At 41.4% G+C, this 17090-nt stretch overlaps 1 protein-coding gene across 1 annotated transcript; it reads left to right on the plus strand.

Moving 5' to 3' along the window:
* The first annotated feature begins 901 nt into the window (after positions 1 to 901).
* Positions 902 to 6526, plus strand: NEFL (neurofilament light chain). The gene is made up of 4 exons (XM_049865864.1): positions 902 to 2026; positions 3035 to 3159; positions 3583 to 3902; positions 4647 to 6526. The coding sequence occupies exons 1-4, from the start codon at positions 980 to 982 to the stop codon at positions 4790 to 4792; spliced, it is 1638 nt and encodes a 545-aa protein (XP_049721821.1). The 5' UTR covers positions 902 to 979; the 3' UTR covers positions 4793 to 6526.
* Positions 6527 to 17090: the final 10564 nt, after the last annotated feature.

The raw sequence follows: 17090 nt of genomic DNA on the forward strand, positions 1-17090 counted from the left end.
CGTGAAGAAGACAGGCATAGTGACAGCCTAAAGCTCCCTGCTGCAGAGCGCGCTGCTGCCTCTGCAAGGTGGTCTTCTCCATTAATTTCCAACTCATTCCCAGCGCTCATCCACCTACATACACGCTAAAAGCATCCGAGGCTTCAAAAGCTAAGAATGCAATAAGAAAATCTAGAAACACTAACAGGTTGGTTAACTGCGCTAAGAGTTTAAAAATGATCGAATGAACACCTCAGTGCGGCAGTTTCACGTATGAGGGTAGGGATTTTATTCATGTGTGGAGAAACAGCGCATTAAAGAAAAACTAACCAGGAAAAAGGGAGATGGATTAAAGAAAGTGCCAGAAAAATCTACAAAGACATTTAAAACTTAACTCCATAAATGCCACATACATGTCATTTTTATTTCAAATGCCCAGGCGGCGCTGCACCCTCACCAGAAACACCAATGGGGGATGATTAAGGAGGTCCCTGGTGAAGAAGGGGCGAGTTGCGGAGAAGGGTGTCTCCGCAGTACCGGGATATGAGAAAACTAAGCTGGCAGTAGGAAGTGAGAACGGGTTACTGGGGACACTTAAGCATTCGACTGATTGGAGGTCAAGGAGTAAGTAGGATGGAAAAGTTGAGAAAGGAAATGAGCGAGGGGGTACAGGGTGTTGGAGAAAACAGAAGGCCTCAGAGAAAAGTGGAAAGGACAAGAGAGCCGCAGCTCCCCAGCTGCCTATCACTCGCCCCCGCCTTTCCTTTTGCGCAGAATCCTCCCCTTGGCTGCAGCAGCGCGCTGCCCCCACTGGCCGAAAGCGCTGTGATCGATCGCAGGCTGCGTCAGAGCCAGAAAGCTCTCCGGGTATATATAGGGGTGGCAGGACGGCGCCGAGCCGCACACAGCCATTCATCCTCTCCTCTCCTGTCTCCCCCCGTCCTTCCTTCTTTCTAGGCCCTCATCTCTGCCTCCAGCCAGAGGGCCGCCGGCCGCCACCATGAGTTCTTTCAGCTACGAGCCGTACTACTCAACCTCTTACAAGAGGCGGTATGTGGAGACGCCCCGGGTGCACATCTCCAGCGTGCGCAGCGGCTACAGCACCGCGCGCTCCGCTTACTCCAGCTACTCCGCGCCGGTGTCCTCCTCGCTGTCCGTGCGCCGCAGTTACTCGTCCAGCTCCAGCTCCTTGATGCCCAGCCTGGAGAGCCTCGACCTGAGCCAGGTAGCCGCCATCAGCAACGACCTGAAGTCGATCCGGACACAGGAGAAGGCACAGCTGCAGGACCTCAACGACCGCTTCGCCAGCTTCATCGAGCGCGTGCACGAGCTGGAGCAGCAGAACAAGGTCCTGGAAGCCGAGCTGCTGGTGCTGCGCCAGAAGCACTCCGAGCCCTCCCGCTTCCGGGCGCTGTACGAGCAAGAGATCCGCGACCTGCGCCTAGCGGCGGAAGACGCCACCAACGAGAAGCAGGCCCTCCAGGGTGAGCGCGAAGGGCTGGAGGAGACTCTGCGCAACCTGCAGGCGCGCTATGAAGAGGAGATGTTGAGCCGCGAGGACGCGGAGGGCCGGCTGATGGAGGCGCGCAAAGGCGCCGACGAGGCGGCTCTCGCCCGCGCAGAGCTCGAAAAGCGCATCGACAGCCTGATGGACGAAATCTCTTTCCTGAAGAAAGTGCACGAAGAGGAGATCGCTGAGCTGCAGGCTCAGATCCAGTACGCGCAGATCTCCGTGGAGATGGACGTGTCCACCAAGCCCGACCTCTCTGCAGCGCTCAAGGACATCCGCGCACAGTACGAGAAGCTGGCCGCCAAGAACATGCAGAATGCCGAAGAGTGGTTCAAGAGTCGCTTCACGGTGCTGACCGAGAGCGCCGCGAAGAATACTGACGCCGTGCGCGCCGCCAAGGACGAGGTGTCCGAGAGCCGCCGCCTGCTCAAGGCCAAGACCCTGGAGATCGAAGCATGCCGGGGCATGAACGAAGCGCTGGAGAAGCAGCTGCAGGAGCTGGAGGACAAACAGAACGCTGACATTAGTGCTATGCAGGTACTGGCACCATTCAAAACACAGTGGGGCTTTTACGGAAAGGAGGGGAGGGGGTTAGGGGCTTGACCGGGAAGTGGAGACCAGAGCGAGACATCTGCCTCCAGCTTATTAGGGGGTAGGACTTGGCTCCTTAGAAACTCTGTGGTAGGGGTGGAGCACTTGAAGGGCGAGGGTAGGGGGCGCTACTGCGGTTTGGGAAGGTTTGCTGTGCGGTTGGGTCTGTGTTCTGCATCAAAGCTACCCAGCCCTGCAAGGTGGTTGGGTGGGGGTGGGGGAGAGGTGGGAGTTGGGCGTTGCCTCTGGCTTGCAGCAGCATCCAAACTCTATAAGTTGCTTTGCAGCCCTTATGGGAAGATATAATTAATAAAAACAGGGAATAGCTCTCATTAGTTCTGAAGGGTAACTGTGACCAACAAGCTTCATGGCTTGTTTTACCAGCCCCTCCCTTTCCTTAGCAGGTAGGCAGGAATACAGTCAGAATTGTAGCAGGTGATTAGCTAATGATGTTCACAGTAAACCATTTCTTTTTTAAGGATCTATATCTTCTGGGGGCAAGGGAAGATGATATAGATAAATAAAAATATTTTAGAGCAAATAAATTGTTTCATAAAACACTTCAAAAAATTTTATTTATCTATTATTTTATGAAGAAATGGATTCATTTTCTTCCGTGTGACCTGGATAAAGGAGAGTGAATCAGTGCTCAGTGGGTGAGAAACCAAGTTTCTCTAACAGCTTAGTTTCATTGTAGGCATTTTATGATGATTATCAGAATGTATTAATTAAAAAACAAAAACAAAATAAAAAAAGGGAATTTTTTTTTTGTTTCATCCTTTATGAAACTGGCTAATTTAGGCAAAGAAAGAAAGATTTAAAAAGGGAAACGACAGGTGTCTTAGGGGAGATTCTATCTAAGGTGTACACTTTGATTTTAATTGAAAACTAGGCCTTTGCAGTAAGGGTTTATGCTTGGACTGAGGTATTTTCTTTTTTTTGGTCTGTCAACAGGACACAATCAACAAATTAGAAAATGAACTGAGAACCACGAAGAGTGAAATGGCACGATACCTGAAAGAATACCAGGATCTCCTCAACGTGAAGATGGCTTTGGATATTGAGATTGCAGCTTACAGGTAACAATAAAGGGGCAAAAATGGCAGCCATTGAACCTTAGAAAGAAAAGCTGTGTAAAAAAAAAAAAGTTAAACTAGAAGCCTTCAAGAATAGTCCTTATTGTTGAAGTCATTATTAATTATTCATTTTTTTCTTTTGAGAAGGTAATTCATACCAGTATATAACAATTTAACCCTGTAATAATGAGTCCAATTCTTAGTTTTACATTACATTTTAAATCTGATGTAAGGTTGATTTTTCCCTGGTCTCAGTCACAAAATTTCCAGTTATTAACTTTTGGTGACTCCCAACCCTGCACTAGCTTGCCCTTGACCTTAGGGGTGGCATTAGGGCAAAGTGATGAGTGGTGGGCTCAGAGAAAGTCATTAAAAACACTCCCTGTGTTCATGATTTTTAACCCCACTTTCCACCCACCTTCCCAGGAAACTCTTGGAAGGTGAGGAGACCCGGCTCAGTTTCACCAGCGTGGGAAGCATAACCAGTGGCTATACCCAGAGTTCCCAGGTCTTCGGCCGATCTGCCTACGGTGGTTTACAGACCAGTTCCTACCTGATGTCCGCCCGCTCCTTCCCAACTTACTACACCAGCCATGTCCAGGAAGAGCAGATCGAGGTGGAGGAGACCATTGAGGCAGCTAAAGCTGAGGAGGCCAAGGATGAACCCCCTTCTGAAGGAGAAGCTGAAGAGGAGGAGAAGGAGAAGGAAGAGGCTGAGCAAGAGGAGGGAGCAGAGGAGGAAGAAGGTATGATAAAAAGCAAACTCCTAGAGCTTCCAGTGTAAGCTTCCAGTACATGTTTGTTAGGAGATAAAGAAAGAACACATTGCTTATGCCAAAGGAGCTTTGTTCATATATAAATTTAGAATCTTAAATAATAAATTTCTCCATTTATTCAATAAACCTCTAGTAAGCACCTTCTGGAAACCCTGGTGGCATAGTGGTTAAGAGCTACGACTGCTAACCAAAACGTCAGCAGTTTGAATCCACTATGTGCTCCTTGGAAACCCTATGGGGCAGCTCTACTCTGTCCTATAGGGTCGATATGAGTCGGAATCGACTTGATGGCAACAAGTTTGGTTTGGGGTTTTTTAAGCATCTCCTGTGAGTGAGGTGATTTGTCAAATTGGCTGTCCTCCTAGAGATACCTGCCTTTTTATTCCTATTAAATCTCATTTTTAAATACATTCATTTAACTCAGCAGTGTCCTAAAGAACAGAGGTGAATTACTGAACGTGTAATAAAGGAAACACTGAGGTTATGTCTTAGAGAAGAGTAGGCTTTTCAAAACCTAGGAGGAATTTCCTTTATTTAAATGTGTTCAGTGGCAAATGATTCATCCTAAGCACTGTGAGTTATTTGTGTGTTCGCAGAGCGGCGCTCAGAGGTTTCTGGTAAGCATTCTGACATTTGAGTTACCACACAAAGCCTAACAGAAACAATTTCACTGGGCTCACCCTGCATTTGAATTTTATAAATTTTATTTTAAAGCTGCCAAGGAAGAATCTGAAGAAGCAAAGGAGGAAGGAGAAGAAGGAGGTGAAGGCAAAGAAGGAGAAGAAACCAAAGAAGCTGAAGAGGAAGAGAAAAAAGATGAAGGTGCAGAGGAGGAGCAAGCAACCAAGAAGAAAGATTGAGCCCTGAGTCCCCCTTTCCTTAATTATTTCAGGAATAATTCTCCCGAAGTCTGGTCAACCCCATCACCAACCAATCAGTTGAGTTCCAGATACTATATGAATTAAGAAGTCAATATATGTATAATTCTGAGATGACTTAGGTTGGACATTCAATGTTGTGCTATGAATCTTCTCCTTATGCTGAGTATCCGTTTGCTTGCAGAGTGGCTTCCTGGCTTGCTGTCAGCTTGTGCATGGTACACGCTTCTGAGTTCAGGATCTATGGCAATGTGAATAATTCAGATGTTTACAATAAACAACATGAACAAATGAATTCACTAATGTTAATGTTAAACTTCATGGAAAAAATCGTCCTTTGAACCATTGGTGGTTAGAAATTTAAGACCTCGAGTTATGTGCAATAAATAGTAAATAAAGTTACACTGAATGACATATCATTTCTTGCTGTGGTTGTTGACTTAATTGAAATATCTTAAAGAAGGTACCAATGTAAGCCATATACAAGTGGACTGTTGTCCTATAAATAGTTTTTGTTAAGTCCAAATTTTAACAATTACACTGCATTTTTTTTTTTTTTCTTAGTTGGTAACCTTGAGGGATACAGTTAGGTCATGACCATGAACTCTCTCCCCTCCCAAATTTTACTGGTGGTAAACCTGAGTAAAGGAGAGAGTCTCTGGATTTTTTTTCTTTTATAAAGGGTGAATATTTTGCCCCATAAAAATGTACAATACTAGGTTGGGGGATGGCTTTCTTAGAGGAAATTCTGAAATTCTGTGACAAATACACCCTTCATGGTAAGCAGGTAATTTAACACAGCCTAGGTATGTAATAATGAATGCAATATGAATAAAATATGAATCCCACGCACTCATCACTATAAATAAATTTTCAAAATTATTTAAATATCACGGGCAGAAATTGAAACCTGAGCACATGATATAATCAGAAGGAATAACATTTCATTAATTTACACTTTTGGGAGAAGAGACTAAGAAGATCAAAGGTTATTTGCCACTGCAAACATGTTGCCTGCCATCCTGAGCTCATGATTCAGTGTGTTGTTAGCTTAATTCTATTGCCTCAAGTGTACAGCAGTTATTGCCACAATTTTTTAACCTTTTAAAAACTACAGATGCATGGTAATAAGATTATTGTCAGTCACTTATGGGGGAAGATTATATACTTGTATGCCACATTGTTATTGTTCTGCATGTATTTATTGGGAAATATTCAGATTCCAATGATAGCTCTAACTGGTTGGATATTGCATCAAAAACATACGCGTCATCCCTGTCCACTGTTCGGAAGCTCTTGCACTTGGATTTGATGTGGAAAGTAGGTGAAATTACTGTCTGCTGCCCTGCTTCTGTTCTCAAACAATTGCTTTGTCAGCCAATTTTTTTCAAAATTTGTTCTTTAGGCAACCTTTAAAGGTCATGAATTTAATCTGGAAGCAAAGTGGTCTTCATTTAAAGTCAACTGATTTGTTCATGTTCCTGATTTCTAGTTAAAAATATGTTATCAGGCAAATAAGTAAAATATTTATTTATATATCATGATGATATGAAATTGAAGTGTGAAGGCTGTCAGTTACAGACTTTTGTAAAGACCAGATGTCCCCTCAGAAATCAAGCTTTTCACATTTGTGTTCTTTAGACATAGGATTGGTGCACATGGTAAATCTCAGATGAATGCAAATGGAGGTAAAAAACAATTTTAATGGAATGAAAACAGCTGGTTGGTTTAAGAATTGCTTGATTAAAGCAAGAACATTGTACCATATTCTACTCTGTGTGCCATAATAAAATACTGAAAAAGCCAAACTTAAGTGGATTTAAATCTTTAAGAAAAAAGAAAACTCCCCCAAATTTGGTACTTTGGCCAGTGCCCTTCATCCCTCTACCACTCTCCCTTCTGCCTCCAGCCCCCATCAGGCCCATCTCCCAAGTCCCTGTCAAAACTGCAGCCCTAACCCTCTTCTAGTATTCCCTCTCCCAGAGAATGGGACCATTGCTCAGTCATCCAATTCTGTAACCAGGCACCTGAGCATGACATTGTATCACCCCTTGCCCCAACTCCTCTAATCTATCACCAGGTCCTATTGAAATCACTGCCTGTTGTTGCTGTTAGGTGCCTTTGAGTCGGTTCTGACTCATAGCAACCCTATATACAAGAGAATGAAACACTCTCCAATCCCACACCATTCTCGCAATCATTATATTTGAGCCCATTGTTGCAGCCACTATGTCAATTCATCTTGTTGAAGGTTTTCCCTTTTTTTTTTTTTTTTTGCTGACCATCTACTTTAGTGAGCATGATGTCTTTCTCCAGGGACTGATTCCTCCTGATACCATGTCCAAAGTATATGAGACATAATCTCACCATCTTTGTTTCTAAGCAACACTCTGGTTGTACTTCTTCCAAGACTGATTTGTTCTTCCTTTTGGCAGTCCATGGTATATTGAATATTCTTTGCCAACAGCACAATTCAAAGGCATCGATTCTTCTTTGGTCTTCCTAATTCATTGTCCAGCTTTCACATGCATATGAGGCAATTGAAAACACCATGCCTAAGGAAAAAAAAAAATTTTTTTTTTTAAGGTCAGGCCACCTCAGTCTTCAAGGTGACATCTTTGCTTTTTAACACTTTAAAGAGGTCTTTTCAGCAGATTTGTCCAATGCAATGCGTCGTTTGACTTCTGGATTGCTGCTTCCATGGGTGTTGATTTTGGATCCAAGTAAAATGAAATCCTTGACTACTTTAATCTTTTCTCCGTTTATCATGATGTTGCTTATTGGTCCAGTTGTGAGGATTTTTGTTTTCTTTGTGTTGAGGTGTAATCCATACTGAAGGCTGTGGTCTTTGATCTTCATCAGTAAGTGCTTCAAGTCCTCTTCACTTTCAGCAAGCAAGGTTGTGTCATCTGCATATCAGTCTTCCTCCAGTCCTGATGCTACATTCTTCTTATAATATAGTCCAGTTTCTCAGATTATTTGCTCAGCATACAGAGTGAATAGGTATGGTGAAAGAATACAACCCCGACACACACCTTTCCTGACTTTAAATCACGCAGTAGCCCCATGTTCTATTCGAACAACTGCCTCTCGGTCTATATACAGGTTCCTTAGGAGCACAATTAAATGTTCTGAAATCCCCGTTCTTTGCAATGCTACCCATAATTTATTATGACCCAAATAGTCAAATGCCTTTGCATAGTCAATAAAACACAGGTAAACATCTTTCTGGTATTCCCTGCTTTCAGCCAGGATCCATCTGACATCTGTAGAGACATCCCTGGTTCCATGTCCTCTTCTGAATCTGGCTTGGATTTCTGGCAGTTCCCTGTTGATATACTGCTTGCAGCCGATTTTGAGTGATCTTCAGCAAAATTTTACCTGAATATGATATTAATGATATTGTTCAATAATATCCACATTCAGTTGGATCACCATTCTTGGAAACAGGAATAAATACGGATCTTTTCCAGTTGGTTGGCCAGGTAGCTGTCTTCCAAATTTCTTGGCATAGACAAATGAGCACTTCTAGTGCTGCATCTGTTTGTTGAAACATCTCAATTGATATTCCATCAATTCCTGGAGCCTTGTTTTTCACCCATGCCTTCAGTGCAGCTTGGACTTCTCCCTTCAGTACCATTAGCAGCGAAGAGTTGCCGAGCCCACATAGTGCCTCAGCTCTGATTCCTTGGCGTCATTCTTTAGTGCGAATGCAGTGGGGCTGATGGTAGTTTCCTGAGACACGGCAGATTCAGCAAAAGAAGGCAAGCAAAGTGGTGCACCCCGACCCTGTGGCATGCCTACAACGGGGCTGGCAGCAGAGTTTAGGAAACAGCTGCTTCAGTGAAAAAAGGCAAATGAAGTGCCTGCACCCCAACCCCCTGGTGTTACAGCCACAGGTCTGGCGGTGGGGTTTAGGACAAAGCTGCTTCAGCTAAAGAAAGCAAGTCAGGATGCAGCCCTAAACCCCTGGGGCAATCTCGGCGCAGACCCAGCCAGGGCACATAGGCTACACACGCCTCTGGAATCCGAGATGAAATAGCGCTCTCAAAACAAGATAAGTGATTTTGTCTAACTTACCATGTGGATCTAATAGCTGCTTCTTCTGAAAGTACTGTTTCCTGTCTATCTGAGCTCTCCCTCCTCTACCCCAGCTGGCTTCATTAGCAGTTGAATTCCCTGGACCTGAGATAGAACTTGCCAAGCCTTCTCTGACCCATTCTCCTGGTCTGCAAGAAGGAGAAATTAACAAATGGGGGAAAAATACTTTCCTGACTCCCCTAAACCGGAAGTCCAGAGCAGAAGCGTCTCCAGTCCAGGCATAAGTGATCCACAGACTTTGGCTTTCACCCCTACATGGAACCAGGTGGCTATTATAATGCAAAGGCAAATCTGTTAGAGGTCTGACTGTAATTGTTTCAACTGTGCAGTGAAGAGGCAGGTTTTGGAGGTCCGATACCACTCTGCCTATTAAACAGAGCCCTCACCTACCCACAGCAGGGACCTGAGGGCTGAGGCTCCATCCACACCACCTAGCCACCCATGAAAGGCGTCTGAGGATAGTGGTGCCTACGAATCTTTACAGGTATAAGCATTGGGTGCCTAAGGTACCGCTGCAGAGCCGACCCACCAGAGCACTCTAGAGAACAGAGATGCTCCTTCCTCACTGACACTTGGGGGAAGGCTGTCAGCACCATGCCCTCCTCAGACTGTGACTCCCTTCTGCTACCAGAAATCACTGCATACAACCATCACCACTAATCCTGTAAGACAGTAGGTGAGAGCATGCACCACACGATAGGTAATCAACTATCAAGACACCTGAGCTGAATCTATACAAGAATAGTGAATGGACTCATAGGCTCATATACCTAGAAAAAGCTCTAACCATCTGGTAACAGGACATTAGTGCTTCAAAGTCTCCAATAATCAAGTTAGCACACTCTAGTAGCCTCTTTGGGTATATTGAAACAAAACAAAACAAGAAGATAGGACACAGTGAGCAAACATAAAATAAATTATTACAATAACTTATAACTTATAGATGGCTCAGAGACAGCAGCTGATATCAAATCACACGAAGAAGGAGACCATGATTGCTTCAACAAACTCCCAAAACAGAGAATCAAGGACTCTCCTGGATGAAGATGTAGTCCTGGAATTGCCAGAAGCAGAATACAAAAGATTAATATACAGAATGCTTCAAGACATCAGGAATGACATCAGAAACAACATCAGGAGCGAGATCAGGCAATATACAGAAAAATCCAAGGAACACTCAGATAAAGCCGTTGAAGAAATTAAAAAGATTATTCAAGAACATAATGAAAATTAGAACATAATGAAAAATTTAATAAGTTGCAAGAATCCATAGAGAGACAGCATTTGGAAATTCAAAAGACTAACAACAAAATTACAGAATCGGACAAATCGATAGGTGGTCAGAGGAGCAGAATTGAGGAACTGGAATGCAGAATTGGGGAAATGGAGGATACGGCACTTGGCGCCAATATATTTGAAGAAAAATCAGATAAAAGAATTTAAACAAATGAAGAAAACCTAAGAATCACGTGGGACTCTGTCAAGAATAATAACTTGTGAGCGATTGGAATATCAGAACAGGGAGGAATAATGGAAAATACAGAGAGAATTGTTGAAGATTTGCGGGCAAAAAACTTCTGCAACATCGTGAAAGATGAAAGGATATCTATCCAAGATACTCATCGAACCCCATACAAGGTAGATCCCAAAAGAAAGTCACCAAGACATATTATCATCAAACTTGCCAAAATCAAAGATAAACAGAAAATTTTAAGAGCAGCCAGGGATAAGTGGAAAAAAAAAAAAAAGTGAAAAGTCACCTACAAATGAGAATCAATAAGAATAAGTTCAGACTACTTGGCAGAAACTATGCAGGCAAGAAGGCAATGGGATGACATATATGGAGCATTGAAGGAGAAAAATTTCCAGCCATGAATCATATATCCAGCAAAATTGTCTCTCAAATATGAAGGCGAAATTAAGTCATTTACAGAAAAACACTAGCTTAGGGAATTTGCAAAAACCAAACAAAAGCTACAAGAAATACTAAAGAGAATTCTCTGGTTAGAAAATCAATAGTATCAGATATCAGCACAACACTAGGACACAGAACAGAGCATTCAGATACCAACTCAGACAGGAAATTCACAAAAATAAAATAAGATAAAAAAAAAAAAAACACTCAAAACAGGGAATCAGTGATGCCATCATGTAAAACATGAAAATAATCAATAAAGAGGGATTGAATAAAGCAGGCATAGCTCTTCCACATGGAGAAGAAATCAAGGTGATATAGGGAGACACAAGTTAGGTTTACACTCAGAAAAATAGGGGTAAATATTAAGGTAACCACAGAGAAGACTAACAAACCCACGCTTCAAAATAAAAACCAAGATGAACATAAAGACTCAGCAAAAATAAATTCAACTATAATGAAAAAGAGGAACACACAATTTACAAAGAGAAACTTTTCAGCACAAAAAAGTAAGTGGAAAAATGAAACTGTCAACAACACATCAAAAAAGGCATCAAAATGACAGCACTAAACTCATACCTATCCATAATTATGCTCAATGTAAATGGTCTAAATGCACCAAAAAAGAGACAGAGAGTTGCAGAATGGATTAAAAAAATATGATCCAACTATATGCTCTCTACAAGAGACACACCTTAGAGACACAAGCAAACTAAAACTCAAAAGATGGAAAAAAAATATATCAAGGAAACAACAATCAGAAAAGAGCAGGAGTGGCAATATTAATTTCTGACAAAATAGAATTTAAAGTTAAATCCATCATAAAGATAAGGAAGGACACTATATAATGATTAAAGGGACAATATACCAAGAAGATATAACTATATTAAATATTCATGCACCCAATGACAGGGCTGCAAGATACATAAAACAAACTCTAACAGCACTGAAAAGTGAGATAGACAGCTCCACAATTATATTAGGAGACTTCAACACACCACTTTCGGTGAAGGACAGGACATCCAGTAAGAAGCTCAATAAAGACACAGAAGATCCAATTGCCACAATCAAACAACTTGACCTCATAGACATATACAGACCACTCCACCCAACAACAGCCAAGTATACTTTCTTTTCCAATGCACATGGAACTTTCTTTAGAGTAGACTACATATTAGGTCATAAAGCAAGCCTTAGCAGAATCCAAAACACTGAAATATTACAGAGCATCTTCTCTGACCATACGGCCTAAAAGTAAAAATCAATAACAGAAAAAGCAGGGAAAAGAAATCAAACGCGTGGAAACTGAACAATGTCGTGCTCAAAAAAGACTGTTAGAGAAGACATTAAGGATGGAATAAAGAAATTCATAGATCCAATGAGAATGAAAACACTTCCTTTGGGACACAGTGAAAACAGAACCTTTGGGACACAGTGAAAGCAGTGTTCACAGGTCAATTTATATCAATAAATGCACACATCCAAAAAGAACAAAGGGCCAAAATCAAAGAATTATCCCTACAACTTGAAGAGTTAGAAGGAGAGCTACAAAAGAAATCCTCAGGCACCAGAAGAAAGCAAATAATAAAAATTAGAGTAGAATTAAATGAAATAGAAAACAGAAAAACAATTGAAATAACTAACAAGACCAAAAGCTGGTTCTTTGTAAAAAATTCACAAAGTTGATAAACCACTGGCCAAACTGACAAAACAAAAACAGGAGAGGAAGCAAGTAACCTGAATAATAAATGAGATGGTCCATATTACAACAGACCCAACTGAAATTAAAGGAATCATATCAGATTGCTATGAAAAATTGTACTCTAACAAATTTGAAAACCTAGAAGAAATGGATGAATTCCTAGAAACACACTACCTACCTAAACTAACATAATCTGAGGTAGAACAACTAAATAGACCCATAACAAAAGAAGAGATTGAAAAGGTAATCAAAAAACTCCCAACAAAAAAAAGCCCTGGCCCAGACAGCTTCACTACAGAGTTCTATCAAACTTTCAGAGAAGAGTTAACACCAGTACTACGAAAGGTGTTTCAGAGTATAGAAAAGGACAGAATACTACCCAACTCATTCTATGAAGCCACCATATCCCTGATACCAAAACCAGGTAAAGACACCACAAAAAAAGAAAATTACAGACCTATATCCCTCATGAACTTAGATGCAAAAATCCTCAACAAAATTCTCGCCAATAGAATTCAACAACACATCAAAAAAATAATTCACCATGATCAAGTGGGATTCATACCAGGTATGCAGGGATGGTTCAATGTTAGAAAAACAAATAATGTAATCCATCATATAAATAAAACAAAAGACAAGAACCACATGGTTTTATCAATTGATGCAGAAAACCCATTCGACAAAGTTCAACAACAATGCATGATAAAAACTCTCAGAAAAACAGGAATAGAAGGAGAACTCCTCAACATAATAAAGGGCATTTATGCAAAGCCAACAGCCAACATCATCCTAAATGGAGAGAGTCTGAAAGCACTCCCCTTGAGAAAGGGAACCAGCCAAGGATGCCCTTTACCACCACTCTTATTCAACATTGTGCTGGAGGTCCTAGCCAGAGCAATTAGGCTAGACAAAGAAATAAAGGACATCCAGATTGGCAAGGAAGAAGTAAAAGTATCTCTATTTGCAGGTAACATGATCTTATACATAGAAAACCCTAAAGAATTCTCAAGAAAGCTACTGAAACTAATAGAAGAGTTCAACAGAGTATCAGGATACAAGATAAAGGTACAAAAATCAGTTGGACTCCTCTACACTAACAAAAAGAACATTGAACAGGAAAGCACCAAATCAATACCATTTACAGTAGCCCCCAAGAAGATAAAATACTTTGGAATAAATCTTACCAGAGATGTAAAAGACTTCTACAAAGAAAACTACAAGACACTGCTGCAAGAAATGAAAAGAGACCAACGTAAGTGGAAAAACATACCTTGCTCATGGATAGGAAGACTTAACATTGTAAAAATGTCTATTCTGCCAAAAGCAATCTATAGGTACAATGCAATTTTGAACCAAATTCCAACGACATTTTTTAATGAGATAGAGAAACAAATCACCAACTTTATATGGAAGGGCAAGAGACCCTGGATACATAAAGCATTATTGAAAAAGAGGAACAAAGTGGGAGGCCTCACTCTACCTAACTTTAGAACATATTATACTGGCACAGTAGTCAAAACAGCCTGGTACTGGTACAACAACAGATTCATAGGCCAATGGTACAGAACTGAGAATCCAGATATAAATCCCTCCACATTTGAGCAGCTGATGTTTGACAAAGGCCCAAAGCCAGTTAATTGGGTGAAAAGACAGTCTTCAACAAATGGTGCTGGTATAACTGGATATCCACCTGCAAAAAAATGAAACAAGGCCCATACCTCACACCATGCACAAAAACTAACTCAAAATGGATCAAAGGCCTAAATATAATATCTAAAACGATAAAGATCATGGGAAGAAAAAATAGAGGCAATGCTAGGAGCCTTAATACATGGCACAAACAGTACACAAAACATTACTAAAAATCTAGAAACGAAACCAGATAACTGGGTAACCGGGAGCTGCTAAAAATCAAACACCTATGCTCATCCAAAGACTTCACCAAATGAGTAAAAAGATTACCTACAGACTGGGAAAGAGTTTTTAGCTATGACATTTCCAATCAGTGTCTGATCTCTAAAATCTACATGATACTGCAAAAACTCAACTACCAAAAGACAAATAACGCAATTAAAAAATGGGGAAACGATATGAACAGGCACTTCACTAAAGAAGACATTCAGGCTGTTAACAAATACATGAGGAAATGCTCACAATTATTACCCATTAGAGAAATGCAAATCAAAACTACGGTGAGTTTCCATCTCACTCCAACAAGGCTGGCATTAATCTAAAAAACACAAAATAATCAATGTTGGAGAGGTTGTGGAGAGACTGGAACACTTAAACACTGCTGGTGGGAATGTAAAATGGTACAACCACTTTGGAAATCAATTTGGCGCTTCCTTAAAAAACTAGAAATAGAACTACACCATACTATCCAGCAATCCCATTCCTTGAAACATATCCTCGAGAAATAAGAGCCTTTACACCAACAGATATATGCACACCCACGTTCATTGCAGCACTGTCTACAATACCAAAAGATGGAAGCAACCAAGATGCTCATCAATGGATGAATGGATAAAGAAATTATGGTATGTTCACACAATGGAATACTAAAAAAAACAACAACTATGCATTGATAAAGAACAATGATGAATCCATGAAACATTTCATAACATGCAGAAACCTGGAAGACATTATGGTAAGTGAAATTAATCAGTTGCAAAAGGGCAAATATTGTATAAGACCACTATTATAAGAACCAAAGAAATAGTTTAAACAGAAAAGAAAATATTCTTTGATGGTTATGAGAGGGGGGAGGGAAGGAGGGAGGCAGAGGGGTTTTCACTAATTATATAGTAGATAAGTTTTATTTTAGGTGAAGGGAAAGACAACACACAATACAGAAGTGGTCATCGCAACTGGACTAAACCAAAAGCAAAGAAGTTTCCTGAATAAACCGAACGCTTCGAAGGCCGGTGAAGCAGGAGCGGGGATTTGGGGACCATAGCTTCAGGGGACATCTAAGTAATTGGCATAATAAAATATATTAAGAAAACATTCTGCATCCCACTTTGGGGAGTGGTGTCTGGGGTCTTAAACGCTAGCAAGCGGCCACCTAAGATGCATCATTTGGTCTCAACCCACCTGGAACAAGGAAGAATGAAAAACACCCAAGGCACAAAGTAGCTATGAGCCTAAGAGACAGAAAGGACCAGGTAAACCAGAGACTACATCAGCCTGAGGCCAGAAGAACTAAATGGTGCCTGGCCACAACCAATGACTGCCTTGACAGGGAACAGAGAACCCCTGAGGGAGCAGGAGAGCAGTGGGATGCAGACCCCAAATTCTCGTAAAAAGACCAGACTTCATGGTCAGGCTGGGACTAGAATGACCCCAGACATCATGGGCCCCATACCATCTGTTAGCCCAAGACAGGAACCATTCCTGGGGCCAACTCTTCAGACAGGGATTGGACTGGAATATGGGATGGAAAATAATATTGGTAAAGAATGGGCTTCTTGGATCAAATAGACACATGAGACTGTGTTAACATCTGTCTGGAGGGGCGATGAGAGGGCAGAGGGGGCCAGAAGCTGCCTGAATGGACATGAGGAGAGAGGGTGGAGGGAAGGAGTGTGCTGTCTCATTAGGGGGAGAGCAGTTAGGAGTATATAGCAAGGAGTGACTCATACTATGAGTTGGAATCGACTCAACGGCACTGGGTTTGGTTTGTTTTTTTTTTTTGAGCAAGGAGTGTATACATTTTTGTATGAGAGACTGACTTCATTTGTAAACCTTCACTTAAAGCACAATAAAAATTAATTAAAAAAAGAAAATATTTGCAATGAAGAAGTTGTTGGCCTTGTAAAACTCTATTATTTGCTCTCCAGTATCATTTCAATTACCAAGGCCATGTTTTCCAACTACCGATCCTTCTTTGTTTCCAGCTTTCGCATTCCAATCACCAGTAATTATCAATGCATTCTGATTGCATGTTCAATCAATTTCAGACTGCAGAAATTGGTAAAATCTCCAGTTTCTTCATCTTAGGCCTTAGTGGTTGGTGAGTAAATTTGAATAATAGTCTTAATTAACTGGTCTTTCTTGTAGGTGTTACGGATATTATCCTATCACTGGCTGTGTTGCATTTCAGGACCGATCTTGAAATGTTCTTTATGATGATGAATGCAGTGCCATTCCTCTTCAATTTGTCATTGCCAGCATAGTAGACCATATGATCGTCTGATTCAAAATGGCCAATACGTCCATTTCACTGCCTACATGTCTTTAATTCATCCACCTCTCTCCATTTACACTGCCATCACCCTAACGAAGTTCCTAGTGTCTACTCTTGTCTTGCTTCAGTCAGCACATTGCAGGAGGTTAATATTTTGGAAAGTGAATTTTCATCATACCGTCCCCCTGATTATGACATTCCAAAAGCTTCCCATTTCTTTTAGAATAAAACTAAAGAAATCTTTTATATGATCTTCAAGACTTGCATGGACCTGGCTTCTATGTACTTCTCCAGCCTCATCTTACACATACCCTCCCCCCTACACCTCACATCCTTGCTTAGCCTCCAAGGCCTTCTACTCTTCCACCTGCTATAG

Source organism: Elephas maximus, chromosome 22 (genome assembly GCF_024166365.1).
Source record: "Elephas maximus indicus isolate mEleMax1 chromosome 22, mEleMax1 primary haplotype, whole genome shotgun sequence".
NCBI lineage: Eukaryota > Metazoa > Chordata > Mammalia > Proboscidea > Elephantidae > Elephas > Elephas maximus.

Coding starts and splice junctions, on each gene's coding strand:
- NEFL (XM_049865864.1), top strand. CDS start 980: ATGAGTTCTTTCAGCTACGAGCCGTACTACTCAACCTCTTACAAGAGG. Junction 2,027..3,034: donor CTGACATTAGTGCTATGCAG/GTACTGGCACCA, acceptor GTCTGTCAACAG/GACACAATCAACAAATTAGA. Junction 3,160..3,582: donor ATTGAGATTGCAGCTTACAG/GTAACAATAAAG, acceptor CCACCTTCCCAG/GAAACTCTTGGAAGGTGAGG.